The sequence below is a fragment of the Pelobates fuscus genome, chromosome 4 (genome assembly GCF_036172605.1).
Source record: "Pelobates fuscus isolate aPelFus1 chromosome 4, aPelFus1.pri, whole genome shotgun sequence".
In the NCBI taxonomy this organism is placed as follows: Eukaryota; Metazoa; Chordata; class Amphibia; order Anura; family Pelobatidae; genus Pelobates; species Pelobates fuscus.
In genome coordinates this window covers 364,462,095-364,489,072 of record NC_086320.1, presented here as the reverse complement: position 1 = coordinate 364,489,072, position 26,978 = coordinate 364,462,095, and the positions used below count along the sequence as shown (strand labels likewise).

At 38.5% G+C, this 26,978-nt stretch overlaps 1 protein-coding gene across 2 annotated transcripts in view; it reads left to right on the top strand.

Annotated features, from left to right (window-relative positions):
• The window catches only part of RNF32 (ring finger protein 32), a 117,686-nt gene that overhangs the window by 77,750 nt on the left and 12,958 nt on the right, over window positions 1–26,978 (top strand). For both annotated transcript variants that reach the window (XM_063450806.1, XM_063450807.1), the window contains 4 exons: window positions 21,455–21,597; window positions 21,912–21,944; window positions 22,374–22,498; window positions 26,629–26,737. In XM_063450806.1, coding sequence (XP_063306876.1) covers window positions 21,455–21,597; window positions 21,912–21,944; window positions 22,374–22,498; window positions 26,629–26,737 — 410 coding nt within the window. The remainder of the gene's footprint in view (window positions 1–21,454; window positions 21,598–21,911; window positions 21,945–22,373; window positions 22,499–26,628; window positions 26,738–26,978) is intronic.

Sequence of the window (26,978 nt, the reverse complement as noted above, 5' to 3'; positions counted from 1 at the left end):
AGCAGTGTTCTATATCAGTGTTCTATCTTTGCAGAGCAGTGTTCTATATCAGTGTTCTAACTTTGCATAGCAGTGTTCTATATCAGTGTTCTATCTTTGCAGAGCAGTGTTCTATATCAGTGTTCTATCTTTGCACAGCAGTGTTCTATATCAGTGTTCTATCTTTGCACAGCAGTGTTCTACATCAGTGTTCTATCTTTGCACAGCAGTGTTCTATATCAGTGTTCTATCTTTGCAGAGGAGTGTTCTATATCAGTGTTCTATATCAGTGTTCTATCTTTGCAGAGCAGTGTTCTATATCAGTGTTCTAAATCCGTGTTCTATCTTTGCAGAGCAGTGTTCTATAGCAGTGTTCTATCTTTGCAAAGCAGTGTTCTATATCAGTGTTCTATCTTTGCACAGCAGTGTTCTATATCAGTCTTCTATCTTTGCACAGCAGTGTTCTACATCAGTGTTCTATCTTTGCACAGCAGTGCTCTAAATCAGTGTTCTATCTTTGCAGAGCAGTGTTCTATATCAGTGTTCTAAATCAGTGTTCTATCTTTGCAGAGCAGTGTTCTATATCAGTGTTCTATCTTTGCAAAGCAGTGTTCTTTATCAGTGTTCTATCTTTGCACAGCAGTGTTCTATATCAGTGTTCTGTCTTTGCACAGCAGTGTTCTATATCAGTGTTCTATCTTTGCACAGCAGTGTTCTATATCAGTGTTCTAAATCAGTGTTCTATCTTTGCAGAGGAGTGTTCTATATCAGTGTTCTATCTTTGCAGAGCAGTGTTCTATATCAGTGTTCTAAATCAGTGTTCTATCTTTGCACAGCAGTGTTCTATATCAGTGTTCTATCTTTGCACAGCAGTGTTCTATATCAGTGTTCTATCTTTGCACAGCAGTGTTCTATATCAGTGTTCTATCTTTGCACAGCAGTGTTCTATATCAGTGTTCTATCTTTGCACAGCAGTGTTCTATATCAGTGTTCTATCTTTGCACAGCAGTGTTCTATATCAGTGTTCTATTTTTGCACAGCAGTGTTCTATATCAGTGTTCTATCTTTGCACAGCAGTGTTCTATATCAGTGTTCTATCTTTGCACAGCAGTGTTCTATATCAGTGTTCTATCTTTGCACAGCAGTGTTCTATATCGGTGTTCTACCTTTGCAGACGAGTGTTCTATATCAGAGTTCTCTCTTTGCACAGCAGTGTTCTATATCAGTGTTCTATCTTTGCACAGCAGTGTTCTATATCAGTGTTCTATCTTTGCACAGCAGTGTTCTATATCAGTGTTCTCTCTTTGCACAGCAGTGTTCTATATCAGTGTTCTATCTTTGCACAGCAGTGTTCCTTATCAGTGTTCTATCTTTGCACAGCAGTGTTCTATATGGTGTTCTACCTTTGCAGAAGAGTGTTCTATATCAGAGTTCTCTCTTTGCACAGCAGTGTTCTATATCAGGGTTCTATCTTTGCACAGCGGTGTTCTATATCAGTGTTCGATCTTTGCACAGCAGTGTTCTATTTCAGTGTTCTATCTTTGCAGAGCAGTGTTCTATATCAGTGTTCGATCTTTGCAGAGCAGTGTTCTATATCAGTGTTCTGTCTTTGCACAGCAGTGTTCTATATCAGTGTTCTATATCAGTGTTTTATATCAGTGTTCTATCTTTGCACAGCAGTGTTCTATATCAGTGTCCGATCTTTGCAGAGCAGTGTTCTATATCGGTGTTCTATCTTTGCAGAGCAGTGTTCTATATCAGTGTTCTGTCTTTGCACAGCAGTGTTCTATATCAGTGTTCTATCTTTGCACAGCAGTGTTCTATATCAGTGTTTTATATCAGTGTTCTATCTTTGCACAGCAGTTTTCTATATCAGTGTTCTAGCTTGGCACAGCAGTGTTCTATATCGGTGTTCTACCTTTGCAGAGGAGTGTTCTATATCAGCTTTCTCTCTATGCACAGCAGTGTTCTATATCAGGGTTCTATCTTTGCACAGCAGTGTTCTGTCTTTGCACAGCAGTGTTCTATATCAGTGTTCTGTCTTTGCACAGCAGTGTTCTATATCAGTGTTCTACCTTTGCACAGCAGTGTTCTATATCGGTGTTCTACCTTTGCAGAGGAGTGTTCTTTATCGGTGTTCTACCTTTGCAGAGGAGTGTTCTATATCAGCTTTCTCTCTATGCACAGCAGTGTTCTATATCAGGGTTCTATCTTTGCACAGCAGTGTTCTATCTTTGCACAGCAGTGTTCTATATCAGTGTTCTATCTTTGAAGAGCAGTGTTCTATATCAGTGTTCTATCTTTGCAGAGCAGTGTTCTATATCAGTGTTCTATCTTTGCACAGCAGTGTTCTTTATCAGTGTTCTATCTTTGCAGAGCAGTGTTCTATATCAGTGTTTTATCTTTGCACAGCAGTGTTCTATATCAGTGTTCTATCTTTGCACAGCAGTGTTCTATATCAGTGTTCTATCTTTCCACAGCAGTGTTCTATATCGGTGTTCTACCTTTGCAGAGGAGTGTTCTATATCAGAGTTCTATCTTTGCAGAGCAGTGTTCTATATCAGTGTTCTGTCTTTGCACAGCAGTGTTCTATATCAGTGTTCTATCTTTGCACAGCAGTGTTCTATATCAGTGTTCTATCTTTGCACAGCAGTGTTCTATATCAGTGTTCTATCTTTGCACAGCAGTGTGCTATATCAGTGTTCTATCTTTGCACAGCAGTGTTCTATATCAGTGTTCTATTTTTGCACAGCAGTGTTCTATATCAGTGTTCTATCTTTGCACAGCAGTGTTCTATATCAGTGTTCTATCTTTGCACAGCAGTGTTCTATATCAGTGTTCTATCTTTGCACAGCAGTGTTCTATATCAGTGTTCTATCTTTGCACAGCAGTGTTCTATATCAGTGTTCTATCTTTGCACAGCAGTGTTCTATATCAGTGTTCTATCTTTGCACAGCAGTGTTCTATATCGGTGTTCTACCTTTGCAGACGAGTGTTCTATATCAGTGTTCTATCTTTGCACAGCAGTGTTCTATATCAGTGTTCTATCTTTGCACAGCAGTGTTCTATATCAGTGTTCTATCTTTGCACAGCAGTGTTCTATATCAGTGTTCTATCTTTGCACAGCAGTGTTCTATATGGTGTTCTACCTTTGCAGAAGAGTGTTCTATATCAGAGTTCTCTCTTTGCACAGCAGTGTTCTATATCAGGGTTCTATCTTTGCACAGCAGTGTTCTATTTCAGTGTTCTATCTTTGCAGAGCAGTGTTCTATATCAGTGTTCGATCTTTACACAGCAGTGTTCTATATCAGTGTTCTATCTTTGCACAGCAGTGTTCTATATCAGTGTTCTATCTTTGCAGAGCAGTGTTCTATATCAGTGTTCTATCTTTGCACAGCAGTGTTCTATATCAGTGTTCTATCTTTGCACAGCAGTGTTCTATCTTTGCAGAGCAGTGTTCTATATCAGTGTTTTATATCAGTGTTCTATCTTTGCACAGCAGTGTTCTATATCAGTGTTCTATATTTGCACAGCAGTGTTCTATATCAGTGTTCTGTCTTTGCACAGCAGTGTTCTATATCAGTGTTCTATCTTTGCACAGCAGTGTTCTATATCAGTGTTCTACCTTTGCAGAGGAGTGTTCTATATCAGAGTTCTCTCTTTGCACAGCAGTGTTCTATATCAGTGTTCTACCTTTGCACAGCAGTGTTCTATATCAGTGTTCTACCTTTGCAGAGCAGTGTTCTATATCAGTGTTCTGTCTTTGCACAGCAGTGTTCTATATCAGTGTTCTATCTTTGCACAGCAGTGTTCTATATCAGTGTTCTACCTTTGCAGAGGAGTGTTCTATATCAGAGTTCTCTCTTTGCACAGCAGTGTTCTATATCAGTGTTCTACCTTTGCACAGCAGTGTTCTATATCAGTGTTGTGTCTTTGCACAGCAGTGTTCTATATCAGTGTTCTATCTTTGCACAGCAGTGTTCTATATCAGTGTTCTACCTTTGCAGAGGAGTGTTCTATATCAGAGTTCTCTCTTTGCACAGCAGTGTTCTATATCAGTGTTCTATCTTTGCAGAGCAGTGTTCTATATCAGTGTTCTATCTTTGCACAGCAGTGTTCTATATCAGTGTTCTATCTTTGAAGAGCAGTGTTCTATATCAGTGTTCTACTTTTGCAGAGCAGTGTTCTATATCAGTGTTCTGTCTTTGCACAGCAGTGTTCTATATCAGTGTTCTATCTTTGCACAGCAGTGTTCTATATCAGTGTTCTACCTTTGCAGAGGAGTGTTCTATATCAGAGTTCTTTCTTTGCACAGCAGTGTTCTATATCAGTGTTCTATCTTTGCAGAGCAGTGTTCTATATCAGTGTTCTATCTTTGCACAGCAGTGTTCTATATCAGTGTTCTATCTTTGAAGAGCAGTGTTCTATATCAGTGTTCTATCTTTGCAGAGCAGTGTTCTATATCAGTGTTCTATCTTTGCACAGCAGTGTTCTATATCAGTGTTCTATCTTTGCACAGCAGTGTTCTATATCAGTGTTCTATCTTTGCACAGCAGTGTTCTATATCAGTGTTCTATCTTTGCAGAGCAGTGTTCTTTATCATAGTTCTCTCTTTGCAGAGCAGTGTTCTATATCGGTATTCTACCTTTGCACAGCAGTGTTCTATATCGGTATTCTACCTTTGCACAGCAGTGTTCTATATCAGTGTTCTATCTTTGCACAGCAGTGTTCTATATCAGTGTTCTATCTTTGCACAGCAGTGTTCTATATCAGTGTTCTATCTTTGCACAGCAGTGTTCTATATCAGTGTTCTATCTTTGCACAGCAGTGTTCTATATCAGTGTTCTATTTTTGCACAGCAGTGTTCTATATCAGTGTTCTATCTTTGCACAGCAGTGTTCTATATCAGTGTTCTATCTTTGCACAGCAGTGTTCTATATCAGTGTTCTATCTTTGCACAGCAGTGTTCTATATCGGTGTTCTACCTTTGCAGACGAGTGTTCTATATCAGAGTTCTCTCTTTGCACAGCAGTGTTCTATATCAGTGTTCTATCTTTGCACAGCAGTGTTCTATATCAGTGTTCTATCTTTGCACAGCAGTGTTCTATATCAGTGTTCTATCTTTGCACAGCAGTGTTCTATATCAGTGTTCTCTCTTTGCACAGCAGTGTTCTATATCAGTGTTCTATCTTTGCACAGCAGTGTTCCTTATCAGTGTTCTATCTTTGCACAGCAGTGTTCTATATGGTGTTCTACCTTTGCAGAAGAGTGTTCTATATCAGAGTTCTCTCTTTGCACAGCAGTGTTCTATATCAGGGTTCTATCTTTGCACAGCGGTGTTCTATATCAGTGTTCGATCTTTGCACAGCAGTGTTCTATTTCAGTGTTCTATCTTTGCAGAGCAGTGTTCTATATCAGTGTCCGATCTTTGCACAGCAGTGTTCTATATCAGTGTTCTATCTTTGCAGAGCAGTGTTCTATATCAGTGTTCTGTCTTTGCACAGCAGTGTTCTATATCAGTGTTCTATCTTTGCACAGCAGTGTTCTATATCAGTGTTTTATATCAGTGTTCTATCTTTGCACAGCAGTGTTCTATATCAGAGTCCGATCTTTGCAGAGCAGTGTTCTATATCGGTGTTCTATCTTTGCAGAGCAGTGTTCTATATCGGTGTTCTATCTTTGCAGAGCAGTGTTCTATATCAGTGTTCTATCTTTGCAGAGCAGTGTTCTATATCAGTGTTCTGTCTTTGCACAGCAGTGTTCTATATCAGTGTTCTATCTTTGCACAGCAGTGTTCTATATCAGTGTTTTATATCAGTGTTCTATCTTTGCACAGCAGTTTTCTATATCAGTGTTCTAACTTGGCACAGCAGTGTTCTATATCGGTGTTCTACCTTTGCAGAGGAGTGTTCTATATCAGCTTTCTCTCTATGCACAGCAGTGTTCTATATCAGGGTTCTATCTTTGCACAGCAGTGTTCTATCTTTGCACAGCAGTGTTCTATATCAGTGTTCTATCTTTGGACAGAAGTGTTCTATATCAGTGTTCTATCTTTGCACAGCAGTTTTCTATATCAGTGTTCTAGCTTGGCACAGCAGTGTTCTATATCGGTGTTCTACCTTTGCAGAGGAGTGTTCTATATCAGCTTTCTCTCTATGCACAGCAGTGTTCTATATCAGGGTTCTATCTTTGCACAGCAGTGTTCTTTCTTTGCACAGCAGTGTTCTATATCAGTGTTCTGTCTTTGCACAGCAGTGTTCTATATCAGTGTTCTATCTTTGCACAGCAGTGTTCTATATCAGTGTTCTATCTTTGCACAGCAGTGTTCTATATCAGTGTTCTATCTTTGCACAGCAGTGTTCTATATCAGTGTTCTATTTTTGCACAGCAGTGTTCTATATCAGTGTTCTATCTTTGCACAGCAGTGTTCTATATCAGTGTTCTATCTTTGCACAGCAGTGTTCTATATCAGTGTTCTATCTTTGCACAGCAGTGTTCTATATCGGTGTTCTACCTTTGCAGACGAGTGTTCTATATCAGAGTTCTCTCTTTGCACAGCAGTGTTCTATATCAGTGTTCTATCTTTGCACAGCAGTGTTCTATATCAGTGTTCTATCTTTGCACAGCAGTGTTCTATATCAGTGTTCTCTCTTTGCACAGCAGTGTTCTATATCAGTGTTCTATCTTTGCACAGCAGTGTTCCTTATCAGTGTTCTATCTTTGCACAGCAGTGTTCTATATGGTGTTCTACCTTTGCAGAAGAGTGTTCTATATCAGAGTTCTCTCTTTGCACAGCAGTGTTCTATATCAGGGTTCTATCTTTGCACAGCGGTGTTCTATATCAGTGTTCGATCTTTGCACAGCAGTGTTCTATTTCAGTGTTCTATCTTTGCAGAGCAGTGTTCTATATCAGTGTCCGATCTTTGCACAGCAGTGTTCTATATCCGTGTTCTATCTTTGCAGAGCAGTGTTCTATATCAGTGTTCTGTCTTTGCACAGCAGTGTTCTATATCAGTGTTCTATCTTTGCACAGCAGTGTTCTATATCAGTGTTTTATATCAGTGTTCTATCTTTGCACAGCAGTGTTCTATATCAGTGTCCGATCTTTGCAGAGCAGTGTTCTATATCGGTGTTCTATCTTTGCAGAGCAGTGTTCTATATCAGTGTTCTGTCTTTGCACAGCAGTGTTCTATATCAGTGTTCTATCTTTGCACAGCAGTGTTCTATATCAGTGTTTTATATCAGTGTTCTATCTTTGCACAGCAGTTTTCTATATCAGTGTTCTAACTTGGCACAGCAGTGTTCTATATCGGTGTTCTACCTTTGCAGAGGAGTGTTCTATATCAGCTTTCTCTCTATGCACAGCAGTGTTCTATATCAGGGTTCTATCTTTGCACAGCAGTGTTCTATCTTTGCACAGCAGTGTTCTATATCAGTGTTCTATCTTTGGACAGAAGTGTTCTATATCAGTGTTCTATCTTTGCACAGCAGTTTTCTATATCAGTGTTCTAGCTTGGCACAGCAGTGTTCTATATCGGTGTTCTACCTTTGCAGAGGAGTGTTCTATATCAGCTTTCTCTCTATGCACAGCAGTGTTCTATATCAGGGTTCTATCTTTGCACAGCAGTGTTCTTTCTTTGCACAGCAGTGTTCTATATCAGTGTTCTGTCTTTGCACAGCAGTGTTCTATATCAGTGTTCTATCTTTGCACAGCAGTGTTCTATATCGGTGTTCTACCTTTGCAGAGGAGTGTTCTATATCGGTGTTCTACCTTTGCAGAGGAGTGTTCTATATCAGCTTTCTCTCTATGCACAGCAGTGTTCTATATCAGGGTTCTATCTTTGCACAGCAGTGTTCTATCTTTGCACAGCAGTGTTCTATATCAGTGTTCTATCTTTGAAGAGCAGTGTTCTATATCAGTGTTCTATCTTTGCAGAGCAGTGTTCTATATCAGTGTTCTATCTTTGCACAGCAGTGTTCTATATCAGTGTTCTATCTTTGCAGAGCAGTGTTCTATATCAGTGTTCTATCTTTGCAGAGCAGTGTTCTATATCAGTGTTCTATCTTTGCACAGCAGTGTTCTATATCAGTGTTCTATCTTTGCACAGCAGTGTTCTATATCAGTGTTCTATCTTTGAAGAGCAGTGTTCTATATCAGTGTCCTATCTTTGCACAGCAGTGTTCTATCTTTGCAGAGCAGTGTTCTATATCAGTGTTTTATATCAGTGTTCTATCTTTGCACAGCAGTGTTCTATATCAGTGTTCTATATTTGCACAGCAGTGTTCTATATCAGTGTTCTACCTTTGCAGAGCAGTGTTCTGTCTTTGCACAGCAGTGTTCTATATCAGTGTTCTATCTTTGCACAGCAGTGTTCTATATCAGTGTTCTACCTTTGCAGAGGAGTGTTCTATATCAGAGTTCTCTCTTTGCACAGCAGTGTTCTATATCAGTGTTCTATCTTTGCAGAGCAGTGTTCTATATCAGTGTTCTATCTTTGCACAGCAGTGTTCTATATCAGTGTTCTATCTTTGAAGAGCAGTGTTCTATATCAGTGTTCTATCTTTGAAGAGCAGTGTTCTATATCAGTGTTCTATCTTTGCACAGCAGTGTTCTATATCAGTGTTCTATCTTTGCACAGCAGTGTTCTATATCAGTGTTCTATCTTTGCACAGCAGTGTTCTATATCAGTGTTCTATCTTTGCACAGCAGTGTTCTATATCAGTGTTCTATCTTTGCACAGCAGTGTTCTATATCAGTGTTCTATCTTTGCACAGCAGTGTTCTATATCAGTGTTCTATCTTTGCACAGCAGTGTTCTATATCAGTGTTCTATCTTTGCACAGCAGTGTTCTATATCAGTGTTCTATCTTTGCACAGCAGTGTTCTATATCAGTGTTCTATCTTTGCACAGCAGTGTTCTATATCGGTGTTCTACCTTTGCAGACGAGTGTTCTATATCAGAGTTCTCTCTTTGCACAGCAGTGTTCTATATCAGTGTTCTATCTTTGCACAGCAGTGTTCTATATCAGTGTTCTATCTTTGCACAGTAGTGTTCTATATCAGTGTTCTATCTTTGTACAACAGTGTTCTATATCAGTGTTCTATCTTTGCACAGCAGTGTTCTATATCATTGTTCTCTCTTTGCACAGCAGTGTTCTATATCAGTGTTCTATCTTTGCACAGCAGTGTTCCTTATCAGTGTTCTATCTTTGCACAGCAGTGTTCTATATGGTGTTCTACCTTTGCAGAAGAGTGTTCTATATCAGAGTTCTCTCTTTGCACAGCAGTGTTCTATATCAGGGTTCTATCTTTGCACAGCGGTGTTCTATATCAGTGTTCGATCTTTGCACAGCAGTGTTCTATTTCAGTGTTCTATCTTTGCAGAGCAGTGTTCTATATCAGTGTTCGATCTTTGCACAGCAGTGTTCTATATCAGTGTTCTATCTTTGCACAGCAGTGTTCTATATCAGTGTTCTATCTTTGCACAGCAGTGTTCTATATCAGTGTTCTATCTTTGCAGAGCAGTGTTCTATATCAGTGTTCTATCTTTGCACAGCAGTGTTCTATCTTTGCAGAGCAGTGTTCTATATCAGTGTTTTATATCAGTGTTCTATCTTTGCACAGCAGTGTTCTATATCAGTGTTCTATCTTTGCAGAGCAGTGTTCTATATCAGTGTTCTGTCTTTGCACAGCAGTGTTCTATATCAGTGTTCTATCTTTGCACAGCAGTGTTCTATATCAGTGTTCTACCTTTGCAGAGGAGTGTTCTATATCAGAGTTCTCTCTTTGCACAGCAGTGTTCTATATCAGTGTTCTACCTTTGCAGAGCAGTGTTCTATATCAGTGTTCTGTCTTTGCACAGCAGTGTTCTATATCAGTGTTCTATCTTTGCACAGCAGTGTTCTATATCAGTGTTCTACCTTTGCAGAGCAGTGTTCTATATCAGTGTTCTATCTTTGCACAGCAGTGTTCTATCTTTGCAGAGCAGTGTTCTATATCAGTGTTTTATATCAGTGTTCTATATTTGCACAGCAGTGTTCTATATCAGTGTTCTATCTTTGCAGAGCAGTGTTCTATATCAGTGTTCTGTCTTTGCACAGCAGTGTTCTATATCAGTGTTCTATCTTTGCACAGCAGTGTTCTATATCAGTGTTCTACCTTTGCAGAGGAGTGTTCTATATCAGAGTTCTCTCTTTGCACAGCAGTGTTCTATATCAGTGTTCTACCTTTGCAGAGCAGTGTTCTATATCAGTGTTCTGTCTTTGCACAGCAGTGTTCTATATCAGTGTTCTATCTTTGCACAGCAGTGTTCTATATCAGTGTCCTACCTTTGCAGAGGAGTGTTCTATATCAGAGTTCTCTCTTTGCACAGCAGTGTTCTATATCAGTGTTCTATCTTTGCAGATCAGTGTTCTATATCAGTGTTCTATCTTTGCACAGCAGTTTTCTATATCAGTGTTCTATCTTTGCACAGCAGTGTTCTATATCAGTGTTCTATCTTTGAAGAGCAGTGTTCTATATCAGTGTTCTATCTTTGCACAGCAGTGTTCTATCTTTGCAGAGCAGTGTTCTATATCAGTGTTTTATATCAGTGTTCTATCTTTGCACAGCAGTGTTCTATATCAGTGTTCTATATTTGCACAGCAGTGTTCTATATCAGTGTTCTACCTTTGCAGAGCAGTGTTCTGTCTTTGCACAGCAGTGTTCTATATCAGTGTTCTATCTTTGCACAGCAGTGTTCTATATCAGTGTTCTACCTTTGCAGAGGAGTGTTCTATATCAGAGTTCTCTCTTTGCACAGCAGTGTTCTATATCAGTGTTCTATCTTTGCAGAGCAGTGTTCTATATCAGTGTTCTATCTTTGCACAGCAGTGTTCTATATCAGTGTTCTATCTTTGCAGAGCAGTGTTCTATATCAGTGTTCTATCTTTGCACAGCAGTGTTCTATATCAGTGTTCTATCTTTGCAGAGCAGTGTTCTTTATCAGAGTTCTCTCTTTGCAGAGCAGTGTTCTATATCGGTATTCTACCTTTGCACAGCAGTGTTCTATATCGGTATTCTACCTTTGCACAGCAGTGTTCTATATCAGTGTTCTATCTTTGCACAGCAGTGTTCTATATCAGTGTTCTATCTTTGCACAGCAGTGTTCTATATCAGTGTTCTATCTTTGCACAGCAGTGTTCTATATCAGTGTTCTATCTTTGCACAGCAGTGTTCTATATCAGTGTTCTATCTTTGCAGAGCAGTGATCTATATCAGTGTTCTAACTTTGCATAGCAGTGTTCTATATCAGTGTTCTATCTTTGCAGAGCAGTGTTCTATATCAGTGTTCTATCTTTGCAGAGGAGTGTTCTATATCAGTGTTCTATATCAGTGTTCTATATCAGTGTTCTATCTTTGCAGAGCAGTGTTCTATATCAGTGTTCTAAATCCGTGTTCTATCTTTGCAGAGCAGTGTTCTATATCAGTGTTCTATCTGTGCAAAGCAGTGTTCTATATCAGTGTTCTATCTTTGCACAGCAGTGTTCTATATCAGTCTTCTATCTTTGCACAGCAGTGTTCTACATCAGTGTTCTATCTTTGCACAGCAGTGTTCTAAATCAGTTTTCTATCTTTGCAGAGCAGTGTTCTATATCAGTGTTCTAAATCAGTGTTCTATCTTTGCAGAGCAGTGTTCTATATCAGCGTTCTATCTTTGCAGAGCAGTGTTCTATATCAGTGTTCTAAATCAGTGTTCTATCTTTGCAGAGCAGTGTTCTATATCAGTGTTCTATCTTTGCAAAGCAGTGTTCTTTATCAGTGTTCTATCTTTGCACAGCAGTGTTCTATATCAGTGTTCTGTCTTTGCACAGCAGTGTTCTATATTAGTGTTCTATCTTTGCACAGCAGTGTTCTATATCAGTGTTCTATCTTTGGACAGCAGTGTTCTATATCAGTGTTCTAAATCAGTGTTCTATCTTTGCAGAGGAGTGTTCTATATCAGTGTTCTATCTTTGCAGAGCAGTGTTCTATATCAGTGTTCTAAATCAGTGTTCTATCTTTGCAAAGCAGTGTTCTATATCAGTGTTCTATCTTTGCACAGCAGTGTTCTATATCAGTGTTCTATCTTTGCACAGCAGTGTTCTATATCAGTGTTCTATCTTTGCACAGCAGTGTTCTATATCAGTGTTCTATCTTTGCACAGCAGTGTTCTATATCAGTGTTCTATCTTTGCACAGCAGTGTTCTATATCAGTGTTCTATCTTTGCACAGCAGTGTTCTATATCAGTGTTCTATTTTTGCACAGCAGTGTTCTATATCAGTGTTCTATCTTTGCACAGCAGTGTTCTATATCAGTGTTCTATCTTTGCACAGCAGTGTTCTATATCAGTGTTCTATCTTTGCACAGCAGTGTTCTATATCGGTGTTCTACCTTTGCAGATGAGTGTTCTATATCAGAGTTCTCTCTTTGCACAGCAGTGTTCTATATCAGTGTTCTATCTTTGCACAGCAGTGTTCTATATCAGTGTTCTATCTTTGCACAGCAGTGTTCTATATCAGTGTTCTATCTTTGCACAGCAGTGTTCTATATCAGTGTTCTCTCTTTGCACAGCAGTGTTCTATATCAGTGTTCTATCTTTGCACAGCAGTGTTCTATATCAGTGTTTTATATCAGTGTTCTATCTTTGCACAGCAGTGTTCTATATCAGTGTCCGATCTTTGCAGAGCAGTGTTCTATATCAGTGTTCTATCTTTGCAGAGCAGTGTTATATATCAGTGTTCTATCTTTGCACAGCAGTGTTCTATATCGGTGTTCTACCTTTGCAGAGCAGTGTTCTATATCAGTGTTCTATCTTTGCACAGCAGTGTTCTATATCAGTGTTCTGTCTTTGCACAGCAGTGTTCTATATCAGTGTTCTAAATCAGTGTTCTATCTTTGCACAGCAGTGTTCTATATGAGTGTTCTATCTTTGCACAGCAGTTTTCTATATCAGTGTTCTAGCTTGGCACAGCAGTGTTCTATATTGGTGTTCTACCTTTGCAGAGGAGTGTTCTATATCAGCTTTCTCTCTATGCACAGCAGTGTTCTATATCAGGGTTCTATCTTTGCACAGCAGTGTTCTATCTTTGCACAGCAGTGTTCTATATCAGTGTTCTGTCTTTGCACAGCAGTGTTCTATATCAGTGTTCTATCTTTGCACAGCAGTGTTCTATATCGGTGTTCTACCTTTGCAGAGGAGTGTTCTATATCGGTGTTATACCTTTGCAGAGGAGTGTTCTATATCAGCTTTCTCTCTATGCACAGCAGTGTTCTATATCAGGGTTCTATCTTTGCACAGCAGTGTTCTATCTTTGCACAGCAGTGTTCTATATCAGTGTTCTATCTTTGAAGAGCAGTGTTCTATATCAGTGTTCTATCTTTGCAGAGCAGTGTTCTATATCAGTGTTCTATCTTTGCACAGCAGTGTTCTATATCAGTGTTCTATCTTTCCACAGCAGTGTTCTATATCGGTGTTCTACCTTTGCAGAGGAGTGTTCTATATCAGAGTTCTATCTTTGCAGAGCAGTGTTCTATATCAGTGTTCTGTCTTTGCACAGCAGTGTTCTATATCAGTGTTCTATCTTTGCACAGCAGTGTTCTATATCAGTGTTCTATCTTTGCAGAGCAGTGTTCTATATCAGTGTTCTATCTTTGCACAGCAGTGTTCTATATCAGTGTTCTATCTTTGCACAGCAGTGTTCTATCTTTGCAGAGCAGTGTTCTATATCAGTGTTTTATATCAGTGTTCTATCTTTGCAGAGGAGTGTTCTATATCAGTGTTCTATATTTGCACAGCAGTGTTCTATATCAGTGTTCTACCTTTGCAGAGCAGTGTTCTATATCAGTGTTCTGTCTTTGCACAGCAGTGTTCTATATCAGTGTTCTATCTTTGCACAGCAGTGTTCTATATCAGTGTTCTACCTTTGCAGAGGAGTGTTCTATATCAGAGTTCTCTCTTTGCACAGCAGTGTTCTATATCAGTGTTCTATCTTTGCAGAGCAGTGTTCTATATCAGTGTTCTATCTTTGCACAGCAGTGTTCTATATCAGTGTTCTATCTTTGCACAGCAGTGTTCTATATCAGTGTTCTATCTTTGAAGAGCAGTGTTCTATATCAGTGTTCTATCTTTGCACAGCAGTGTTCTATCTTTGCAGAGCAGTGTTCTATATCAGTGTTTTATATCAGTGTTCTATCTTTGCACAGCAGTGTTCTATATCAGTGTTCTATATTTGCACAGCAGTGTTCTATATCAGTGTTCTACCTTTGCAGAGCAGTGTTCTATATCAGTGTTCTGTCTTTGCACAGCAGTGTTCTATATCAGAGTTCTCTCTTTGCACAGCAGTGTTCTATATCAGTGTTCTATCTTTGCAGAGCAGTGTTCTATATCAGTGTTCTATCTTTGCATAGCAGTGTTCTATATCAGTGTTCTATCTTTGCAAAGCAGTGTTCTATATCAGTGTTCTATCTTTGCACAGCAGTGTTCTATATCAGTCTTCTATCTTTGCACAGCAGTGTTCTACATCAGTGTTCTATCTTTGCACAGCAGTGTTCTAAATCAGTGTTCTATCTTTGCAGAGCAGTGTTCTATATCAGTGTTCTAAATCAGTGTTCTATCTTTGCACAGCAGTGTTCTATATCAGTGTTCTATCTTTGCAAAGCAGTGTTCTTTATCAGTGTTCTATCTTTGCACAGCAGTGTTCTATATCAGTGTTCTGTCTTTGCACAGCAGTGTTCTATATCAGTGTTCTATCTTTGCACAGCAGTGTTCTATATCAGTGTTCTATCTTTGGACAGCAGTGTTCTATATCAGTGTTCTAAATCAGTGTTCTATCTTTGCAGAGGAGTGTTCTATATCAGTGTTCTATCTTTGCAGAGCAGTGTTCTATATCAGTGTTCTATCTTTGCAAAGCAGTGTTCTATATCAGTGTTCTATCTTTGCACAGCAGTGTTCTATATCAGTGTTCTATCTTTGCACAGCAGTGTTCTATATCAGTGTTCTATCTTTGCACAGCAGTGTTCTATATCAGTGTTCTATCTTTGCACAGCAGTGTTCTATATCAGTGTTCTATCTTTGCACAGCAGTGTTCTATATCGGTGTTCTACCTTTGCAGACGAGTGTTCTATATCAGAGTTCTCTCTTTGCACAGCAGTGTTCTATATCAGTGTTCTATCTTTGCACAGCAGTGTTCTATATCGGTGTTCTACCTTTGCAGACGAGTGTTCTATATCAGAGTTCTCTCTTTGCACAGCAGTGTTCTATATCAGTGTTCTATCTTTGCACAGCAGTGTTCTATATCGGTGTTCTACCTTTGCAGACGAGTGTTCTATATCAGAGTTCTCTCTTTGCACAGCAGTGTTCTATATCAGTGTTCTATCTTTGCACAGCAGTGTTCTATATCAGTGTTCTATCTTTGCACAGCAGTGTTCTATATCAGTGTTCTATCTTTGCACAGCAGTGTTCTATATCAGTGTTCTCTCTTTGCACAGCAGTGTTCTATATCAGTGTTCTATCTTTGCACAGCAGTGTTCCTTATCAGTGTTCTATCTTTGCACAGCAGTGTTCTATATGGTGTTCTACCTTTGCAGAAGAGTGTTCTATATCAGAGTTCTCTCTTTGCACAGCAGTGTTCTATATCAGGGTTCTATCTTTGCACAGCGGTGTTCTATATCAGTGTTCGATCTTTGCACAGCAGTGTTCTATTTCAGTGTTCTATCTTTGCAGAGCAGTGTTCTATATCAGTGTTCGATCTTTGCACAGCAGTGTTCTATATCAGTGTTCTATCTTTGCAGAGCAGTGTTCTATACCAGTGTTCTATCTTTGCACAGCAGTGTTCTATATCAGTGTTTTATATCAGTGTTCTATCTTTGCACAGCAGTGTTCTATATCAGTGTCCGATCTTTGCAGAGCAGTGTTCTATATCAGTGTTCTATCTTTGCAGAGCAGTGTTCTATATCAGTGTTCTATCTTTGCAGAGCAGTGTTCTATATCAGTGTTCTATCTTTGCACAGCAGTGTTCTATATCAGTGTTCTATCTTTGCACAGCAGTGTTCTATATCAGTGTTCTATCTTTGCACAGCAGTGTTCTATATCGGTGTTCTACCTTTGCAGAGCAGTGTTCTATATCAGTGTTCTATCTTTGCACAGCAGTGTTCTATATCAGTGTTCTATCTTTGCAGAGCAGTGTTCTATATCAGTGTTCTATCTTTGCACAGCAGTGTTCTATATCGGTGTTCTACCTTTGCACAGCAGTGTTCTATATCAGTGTTCTATCTTTGCACAGCAGTGTTCTATATCAGTGTTCTATCTTTGCACAGCAGTGTTCTATATGAGTGTTCTATCTTTGCACAGCAGTTTTCTATATCAGTGTTCTAGCTTGGCACAGCAGTGTTCTATATCGGTGTTCTACCTTTGCAGAGGAGTGTTCTATATCAGCTTTCTCTCTATGCACAGCAGTGTTCTATATCAGGGTTCTATCTTTGCACAGCAGTGTTCTATCTTTGCACAGCAGTGTTCTATATCAGTGTTCTGTCTTTGCACAGCAGTGTTCTATATCAGTGTTCTATCTTTGCACAGCAGTGTTCTATATCGGTGTTCTACCTTTGCAGAGGAGTGTTCTATATCGGTGTTCTACCTTTGCAGAGGAGTGTTCTATATCAGCTTTCTCTCTATGCACAGCAGTGTTCTATATCAGGGTTCTATCTTTGCACAGCAGTGTTCTATCTTTGAAGAGCAGTGTTCTATATCAGTGTTCTATCTTTGCAGAGCAGTGTTCTATATCAGTGTTCTATCTTTGCACAGCAGTGTTCTATATCAGTGTTCTATCTTTGCACAGCAGTGTTCTATATCGGTGTTCTACCTTTGCAGAGCAGTGTTCTATATCAGTGTTCTATCTTTGCACAGCAGTGTTCTATATCAGTGTTCTGTCTTTGCACAGCAGTGTTCTATATCAGTGTTCTAAATCAGTGTTCTATCTTTGCACAGCAGTGTTCTATATGAGTGTTCTATCTTTGCACAGCAGTTTTCTATATCAGTGTTCTAGCTTGGCACAGCAGTGTTCTATATCGGTGTTCTACCTTTGCAGAGGAGTGTTCTATATCAGCTTTCTCTCTATGCACAGCAGTGTTCTATATCAGGGTTCTATCTTTGCACAGCAGTGTTCTATCTTTGCACAGCAGTGTTCTATATCAGTGTTCTGTCTTTGCACAGCAGTGTTCTATATCAGTGTTCTATCTTTGCACAGCAGTGTTCTATATCGGTGTTCTACCTTTGCAGAGGAGTGTTCTATATCGGTGTTCTACCTTTGCAGAGGAGTGTTCTATATCAGCTTTCTCTCTATGCACAGCAGTGTTCTATATCAGGGTTCTATCTTTGCACAGCAGTGTTCTATCTTTGAAGAGCAGTGTTCTATATCAGTGTTCTATCTTTGCAGAGCAGTGTTCTATATCAGTGTTCTATCTTTGCACAGCAGTGTTCTATATCAGTGTTCTATCTTTGCAGAGCAGTGTTCTATATCAGTGTTTTATCTTTGCACAGCAGTGTTCTATATCAGTGTTCTATCTTTGCACAGCAGTGTTCTATATCAGTGTTCTATCTTTCCACAGCAGTGTTCTATATCGGTGTTCTACCTTTGCAGAGGAGTGTTCTATATCAGAGTTCTATCTTTGCAGAGCAGTGTTCTATATCAGTGTTCTGTCTTTGCACAGCAGTGTTCTATATCAGTGTTCTATCTTTGCACAGCAGTGTTCTATATCAGTGTTCTATCTTTGCACAGCAGTGTTCTATATCAGTGTTCTATCTTTGCAGAGCAGTGTTCTATATCAGTGTTCTATCTTTGCACAGCAGTGTTCTATATCAGTGTTCTATCTTTGCACAGCAGTGTTCTATCTTTGCAGAGCAGTGTTCTATATCAGTGTTTTATATCAGTGTTCTATCTTTGCACAGCAGTGTTCTATATCAGTGTTCTATATTTGCACAGCAGTGTTCTATATCAGTGTTCTACCTTTGCAGAGCAGTGTTCTATATCAGTGTTCTATCTTTGCACAGCAGTGTTCTATATCAGTGTTCTACCTTTGCAGAGGAGTGTTCTATATCAGAGTTCTCTCTTTGCACAGCAGTGTTCTATATCAGTGTTCTATCTTTGCAGAGGAGTGTTCTATATCAGTGTTCTGTCTTTGCACAGCAGTGTTCTATATCAGTGTTCTGTCTTTGCACAGCAGTGTTCTATATCAGTGTTCTATCTTTGCACAGCAGTGTTCTATATCAGTGTTCTACCTTTGCAGAGGAGTGTTCTATATCAGAGTTCTCTCTTTGCACAGCAGTGTTCTATATCAGTGTTCTATCTTTGCAGAGCAGTGTTCTATATCAGTGTTCTATCTTTGCACAGCAGGGTTCTATATCAGTGTTCTATCTTTGCACAGCAGTGTTCTATATCAGTGTTCTATCTTTGAAGAGCAGTGTTCTATATCAGTGTTCTATCTTTGCACAGCAGTGTTCTATCTTTGCAGAGCAGTGTTCTATATCAGTGTTTTATATCAGTGTTCTATCTTTGCACAGCAGTGTTCTATAGAAAGGTTAACAAATTTAAACCTATTTAGTTTAGAAAAACGTCGCCTGAGAGGGGATATGATAACATTATACAAATATATTCGGGGCCAATACAAACCATTGTGTGGAAATCTATTCACAAACCGGACTTTACATAGGACACGAGGCCATGCGTTTAGACTGGAAGAAAGAAGATTTCGTCTAAGGCAAAGGAAAGGTTTTTTTACTGTAAGAACAATCAGGATGTGGAATTCTCTGCCTGAAGAAGTGGTTTTATCAGAGTCCATACAGATGTTCAAACAGCTACTAGATGCATACTTGCAAAGAGAGAATATTCAAGGATATAATCTTTCAATGTAGGGTAATAACTGCTTGATTCAAGGATAAATCTGACTGCCATTCTGGGGTCAAGAAGGAATTTTTTGTCCTAGCTTGTTGCAAAATTGTGCTTCAAACTGGGTTTTTTTCTTTTTTTTTTTTTTTTTTTTTTTTTTCTTTTCTTTTGGATCAACAACAAAAAACAGGTGTGAGGAAGGCTGAACTTGATGGACGCAAGTCTCTTTTCAGCTATCTAACTATGTAACTATATCAGTGTTCTATATTTGCACAGCAGTGTTCTATATCAGTGTTCTACCTTTGCAGAGCAGTGTTCTATATCAGTGTTCTGTCTTTGCACAGCAGTGTTCTCTATCAGAGTTCTCTCTTTGCACAGCAGTGTTCTATATCAGTGTTCTATCTTTGCAGAGCAGTGTTCTATATCAGTGTTCTATCTTTGCATAGCAGTGTTCTATATCAGTGTTCTATCTTTGAAGAGCAGTGTTCTATATCAGTGTTCTATCTTTGCACAGCAGTTTTCTATATCAGTGTTCTATCTTTGCACAGCAGTGTTCTATATCAGTGTTCTATCTTTGCACAGCAGTGTTCTATATCAGTGTTCTATCTTTACACAGCAGTGTTCTATATCAGTGTTCTATCTTTGCACAGCAGTGTTCTATATCAGTGTTCTATCTTTGCAGAGCAGTGTTCTATATCGGTATTCTACCTTTGCACAGCAGTGTTCTATATCAGTGTTCTATCTTTGCAGAGCAGTGTTCTATATCAGTGTTCTATCTTTGCACAGCAGTGTTCTATATCAGTGTTCTATCTTTGCACAGCAGTGTTCTATATCAGTGTTCTATCTTTGCAGAGCAGTGTTCTTTATCAGAGTTCTCTCTTTGCAGAGCAGTGTTCTATATCGGTATTCTACCTTTGCACAGCAGTGTTCTATATCAGTGTTCTATCTTTGCAGAGCAGTGTTCTATATCAGTGTTCTATCTTTGCAGAGCAGTGTTCTATATCGGTATTCTCTCTTTGCACAGCAGTGTTCTATATCAGTGTTCTATCTTTGCAGAGCAGTGTTCTATATCAGTGTTCTGTCTTTGCAGAGCAGTGTTATATATCAGTGTTCTATCTTTGCACAGCAGTGTTCTATATCAGTGTTCTATCTTTGCACAGCAGTGTTCTATAATCAGTGTTCGATCTTTGCAGAGCAGTGTTCTATATCGGTATTCTCTCTTTGCACAGCAGTGTTCTATGGGCTCAGGAGGCGATATTGGATTTTCAGTTGAATTGACCGCATTGTATATTGTAACATATTTAATGTCAATGATATTCTATTAGCAAGAACTATGTGTTTTATTACTTAATGAAGTTTTTGAACTTCACATGTTGTTAAATTAAATGCTAACATGAACAATTTAACCTGGTTTACATTTCAACACACCCTGGAAAGTAATTATGTGGTTTTGTACTACTGTAGCACACATCAGTTTACATAAAGCTACAGAGAGGAACACATTATTTTTTTTTAAACTCTCATACATAGTTATTTTTTTTTATTACTTTGTGATTTGCAATCAAAGTAGGCAGCGCACAATAAAGAGAACAAGAACATAAATGGCAATATAAATGTTAATAATAATAACATATCATAAATACAGGATACGTAAGAAACATGTCAACATATCAAAAGAAAGAAAACTAAATTAAAATTAGAATTAAAAGTAAAATGACGTATCTTATCATCCCAAAAACTGGTAGCAAGACATTGGAAAACAGTTACGATACCCTCCATATCGCAGCTTAAGGTTGACATTGATACCCAGAGAGACTATGAAACTAGACTCACATCTATATTTTCCTCCACAAAACTAGTCACAGAGACATGGCACCTGTGGGACACATGGAGATTGGGTAAACTGAATTAGCTGTACCCTGATTGTGATATTACATTTTGCCATACCCTACAGGGATCCTATATTGTTTCATGGTGTAACGAAGGTTGTTCAGGGAGGAATGACAAGTCTTTGCCGAATAATCGGACACAACACATTCTTATTATACTATTATACTGTATGCTGTCGATTGTACTGTATGCGGTCGATGAAACACTACCACCCCCCCCCCCCTTTTTTTCTTTCCTTTCTGTACCATACCCTCCTTTACTTTCGAAAAAAGCAAAAAAAAATTCAAATGAAAAAAAAAAAAGTTAAATTATGACCATCCAATAAAAAAAGAATAAAATGAATGGAAAATACATATATTATTATTATTTATATAGCGCCATCAAATTCCGTAGCGCTGTACAATGGGTGATACTTATAATCTGAATACATGCTAGCGCATATTGGTAAAAATAAAGCAAGTGAATGGCCCTATATATAAGTTACCGGAAATCAAGTACATATGAGAGTCTTTTTCTTTTTTTCTTTTTTTTTCTTTTTTTTTTAGATATTCATTCTGACCTATTATGTAGAAAACACAGAAAAAAATGTGTATTAGCAGAAAGTGTGCTGTAGTTGACTGTAATTTAGAAAAATGTGTTTGTAAACGCCAGCCTGTATTGTTTAACAACTTTGTTTGGTTTACAGCTCAGAAACTTGGCATTGTTGCGGCACCTGCCATGCCTCTAACATCCGAAGAATGGGGAAAAGTGAAGAAGAGGTCCATTGATCAGGGAGACTCATCTCAACCGTGTGTCATATGCAAAGAAGACTTTCAACTCCAATCCCAGGTATTTCTACCACGTTTCGCATTCGGAATGCTTCATTGCATCAGCTGGACTTGTGCATTTAATTTCAAATAAATTGTGATTTGTCCAAATTCCGAAACTTCAAAAACGCTATATGGACGAATCACAAAACAAACTAAAGGAACAATCAACTAACAATTTTGTTTGTCTTGTGGTTTGGAGTTCCAGACATAGCGAGGGGAAAAAAAAAAAAAGATTATGGATTGTTAGGGAATAGCTACTAAATGTTGATTTTATTTACAGATCAATTGAGAAATGTTTGATGAGTGGTTAAACGATGCTTATTTATTTCATAGGTGCTGCTGTCATGCTCCCATGTGTTCCACAGGGTAAGATACATTTCTTAGAAATTGAAAAAATTGCAGTAGACACTCATGTCACATCCCACCACACCGAGGTGCAATGAACGCTAAATGAACTGTATTAATTACAACAAATTAAAAATGGATGAAGGGCGTAGAGTTTTTTTACTGCACAAGGGGTGAATGTAGATGTAGCATTGATAAAATTGCTGAAAAATAGATTTACAAGACTCTTTTTTTCAAGAAATACTAATTATATACTTAATTTCCATGTATTGTTCTTTAACTGTTTCTGTGAGTCCTCTTTTCTTATCATAATTTATCATGAGTTGCATACAGACAGAAGCCTTAGAAAAATGTGTTTGTAACATTTACAAGCTCTTTTATTTTTTTTAATATTGTGCTTTCCTGATGGGTTAAATGTGAAACGTCTGTTCTGCCACGTCTTGTTCTCAGGTTTGCCTGCAGGCGTTTGAAAAATTCACTGGTAAAAAGACATGTCCGATGTGTAGAAAGAGCCAGTATCAGACCCGGGTTATACATGATGGGGCACATCTTTTCAAGGCAAAATGTGCCACAAGGTAATATAATAAATGGGAAGGGTTAATATGACGGTGTAACACTGCAGCACAAAACCTAAAAAGGTTGATTGAAAATGACAGTGAGATGAAGAGCCATGGCACGGGTTGTGTGTTCTGACAGATTGTGTTATGTTTTGTCACTAATTCTGAAAAGTTGATTAATGAGACAATCCACAGCCCAAATACAGAAAAAAATACATGTGCACCCTCTACTCAAAATTTCTCATTTGAACATACTTAAAGAAATATACATGCATTATAAATGTTGAATTAGAATATGGCAGGTTAATGCCATACAAGTAAAAGGAGTCAAACTTGCAAGTCAGGTGTTACCAGTATGAGCCCATTTTGTTTGTCATTAACCTTATGATGTTTGTGTATTAATACAGACATAATGCAATTAATCATTAAAGAATGAAGTTACAACTGATGTGGCAGACTACTTCTAGGTGACTGGAGTGTCAAAGACTCCCTTTCCCCCTTAGTGAATAGCTCCCGAGTGTTTATAGTTCATCCCTAGTCATTAGCCGTGGTTTAATGTAAGGGTAAAACAAGTGCACTTTATTGCAGTGACTTTGTCCTTTTTATACTTGGGACCACCTACCCGTGTCTGAGGTCCTCGGGGCCATTGGGTAGGAGCACTGAGCTGGGAGGCATAACCTGGAAGGGGAATAAGTATGGGAAAATAGTATTTTTAGGAGAAGGCGGTGGCTGGGGCCATGCACAAATCCTGGGTGACCAGGTGGTCCGTCACACCTGTATTTTAGGCTTGAGAGGTAACTGATGGTGAGGACTATATAGTTCAATATTTATGTGAAACAGAAAAGTGGAGACAATTGATAGTGTAGTATATCTTGCAGGTGTTGGTAAGAAAGGGAAATAATGCACTTACACTCTTTTGAGCTAAATATAGCTCCAATTTGAAGTATTGAGCAGGACTGAACAGTATAATCCCCAGTTCAGGATATCAGAAGAGGGATCATTTTCTTTTTAGGAATTCCATTAACATAGGGTGTGTAAGACAAGCACAAACTGGAGCAATATAGTGTAGTAGTTTATATACAGAGCGAATAAGAAAATGTGTGACAATTCCACTCACATGTCTTGGAGCCGGTATTGACTCCTATTATGAAGCATTCTGTGATATATTCCCCACTTTAGCATTTCTGTAGATGTGGTATCCTCAACATGAATATGTGAAAACACTAACTTTTGAACATAAGATCCAGATAATGATGTAGAAATTGTTGAATGTTATCCAAGGCTTTATTTAACACATAAAACAAGTTTTAAAAAATCTAACACTTCACCTTTTTCCAAAGTGTACATAAACTTCTAGAGTCCTCGATATATATGTAGAAATGCCAATTTCTAAATTTTGTGGCTAAGTGACATCATAGTCACATGACCGCAATGTAACTAGCAAATAACACAATATAATTAAAAAGCTATTTCAACGCAGATAACAATAATACATTTTTCTATCACATGTAAAAAAAAGTTAACATTTGCGGTAAGAGCTGTAAAAAGCTATAAAAAGTGTGATCACGTGGTCGTGGCAAAATGTCATTCTGCATCACGTGGTCGCAGTTTACTTAATTGATGTACATTTAGCACCGGGATAGTGGCAAGTATCGAAAGGAGGTTACTGAGGGATAAAAACAAGTGTTCTATAAAAGCGTATAGTAGCTAGAGATATGGGCGTCAATAAAATGAAGCCCAAATTAAAGAACTAGACGCCAATAATACAGCATTGTTCCAAATCACATGATAATGATCAGGCACAACTATACACAAATAAATAACCTTAAACTATAATTATGAAGAGGGGGATATAGGCTACTAAAAAGACAAATGGCTTATTTGAAACAAGGGGTATATAAAGAAATATAGCATACTGAACAAATTATTCCAAAATCATTGGAGTCTAAGTAAAAGAGTTGGGCACAATAACATGGCGTCTAAGTAAAGGAGTTGCGCATGAAAACATGGTGTAGTTTCAAGACATATGACATAAGTTACAACAGGTATAATAATGTACATTGGCTCAGAGAATTTAAAACATAATAACTATGAAATTAGATAATTATAAGCAAGATAGGTCAAATAAACAATAACAGAAAGTATTAGTATAAATAATATCTCAGCTCAGGTTTTCTTTTTTACATAAATATCGGACTGTGAAGGCACCATCACGATCTGAACCTCAAACCAGAAAGGATACATTTCTGGCAAGGCTGTGTTGCTGCCTTCAGCCCACTCCAAGATACATCTCAGCGCTGAACCATTTGTATTTTATACACCTGATTTTAAGCTAATAACAATTTCAAACATCTGTATCCAAATGAAAACATTTATGGCATTTTACCAATCCACTCACGCATTTAGAAAGTTTTAGAAAACTTTAGCAATTGCATACCGGCGCTGGATTGTGATCAGTACCAGAGTTAGGGAACGATAACATTAGGACCCCCGGTCTACTTGGAAACTTTTGAAAGATAATGTACATTTTCCTAGTTAAATCACTTGCTTTTATTATGACAAATTGCATTTTACCATATATGTATATTCTATAAATATAGAGGGATATTTCTCAAGGGACTAATGAAAGTATTTAGAAAACTGGGCAGACTAGATGGGCCGAATGGTTCTTATCTGCCGTCACATTCTATGTTTCTATGTTTCTATCTATGTCTTGCCCTATCTGCAAACATTGCAGTTATTTATCGGCTCCCTGGTTCTCCTCATCTCCTCCTTGACCATTTTGCTGCCTGGCTTCCTTACTTCCTTTCAAGCAATATCCCATCCCTTATTCTCGGGGATTTCAACATTCCCATAAACCCACCCTAGTCCTCGGTAGCCTCAAAACTTTTTTCAATCACCTCCTCCTTTGGGCTATTGCAATGGGCTAATTCTCCCACACATGTAGCTGACAATACTCTAGATCTTATTTTTCAAATGCATGCTCAGTCTCCATTCTCTGTAATACTCAATTTCCTCTATCTGACCACCACCTCCTATTTTTTGTTCTTGAGTGCCCCACACCCACACCCTAATCCCCCTCAACTCAAGGAGGAATTTGAATTCTCTTGATCTCCAGCAGCTCTCCACTGATATCCATTCTGAACTCTCATCCATCCCTACCCTCTCCTGTCCCTCTTTGGCTATCTCCTCATATAACGCTACTCTCACCTCTGCCCTAGACTCTGCAGCCCCGCTCCAAGCACACACCTCAAGGAGGGTGCGCCTCCAACCGTGGCACACTAAGTCAATGCGTTACCTGCAGAGATGCTCCCATTCAACTGAACGCTGCTGGAAGAAGTCTTGCACCGTCAGACATTCTACACTATAAATTTGTCTTGCGTTCATACAGCACAACCCTCACCCTTGCAAAACAGACCTACATTTCTTATCTCATTAGTTCATGCTCCGACTCATCTCTTTAATACTTTTAACTCTCTTCTTCGCTCTGCTTTGGCCACCCCACAAACTGATCTTTCAGCTGATAGCTTTGCATGTTACTTTACTGACAAGATTAAACAGTTAAGGAATGAATTATCTCCCCTTCTCCCCTCTCTATCTCAACCTCACTTGGACCATACCATCCATACCCTCCAAGACTTCTCTCCAGCTACTGAACAGGAGGTGGCTGCACTTCTTCTCCTTTCCTCTCTTTTGTTCTCTCTCTATACTGCCTTTCTTGGCAAACTCATTAATTCATTTGGATTTCACTACCACCTGTACGCTGCCGACACCCAGCTATACCCCTCCTCCCCTGACCTCTCACCTGCTCCCAGTTCTGCTACTTTCCCACCATGTCGATTTGCGGTCTCCCTCAATACCCTTCCTATTGTGTCTTTATACCACACCGCCTCTAGATTGTAAGCTCTTTTGAGCAGGGTCCTCAACTGCCTATTGCTCCTGTTCCATTTTGTTATTGTCTCATTTGGTAAATTCCGCTGCAGTATAAGCTGGCGCTAAATAAATACCAATAATAATAATAATAATAATAATAATAGAAAGTGGTGCAAAAATGTAAAAGAGGCGGAGTCACCAAGTGAGTATGCCTGCTGGTTTCCATGGTGATAACACCACTTTGATATATCTCCCTCATTGTGTTATATTTACAGGATACAAGCTTGCTGGAGAGGATACGTTGTCCGAAAATGGTACAAAAATTTAAGACCTACAATTCCTCCAAAAAACACAATGTTAAGGAAAAAGTTCTTTGAAGAAAAGGTACATTTTCTCCTTCTTTTTTTTTTTTTTACCAGCAATAAAAATAAAGTTCACTGAGCTGAAAATGCTAGTATTAGTTTGAATTAATACATTTCCAGAAAAACGATAAATGCTGAGCCATCAATAACATTTTGATCTTTGACTCATCGAGTTCCATTTAATTTACTATGGATTGCACTTAAAAGCACTAAATGAGTATGCAGAGGCACGAACTACTCAAATATATAAGCTCAGTAAATCT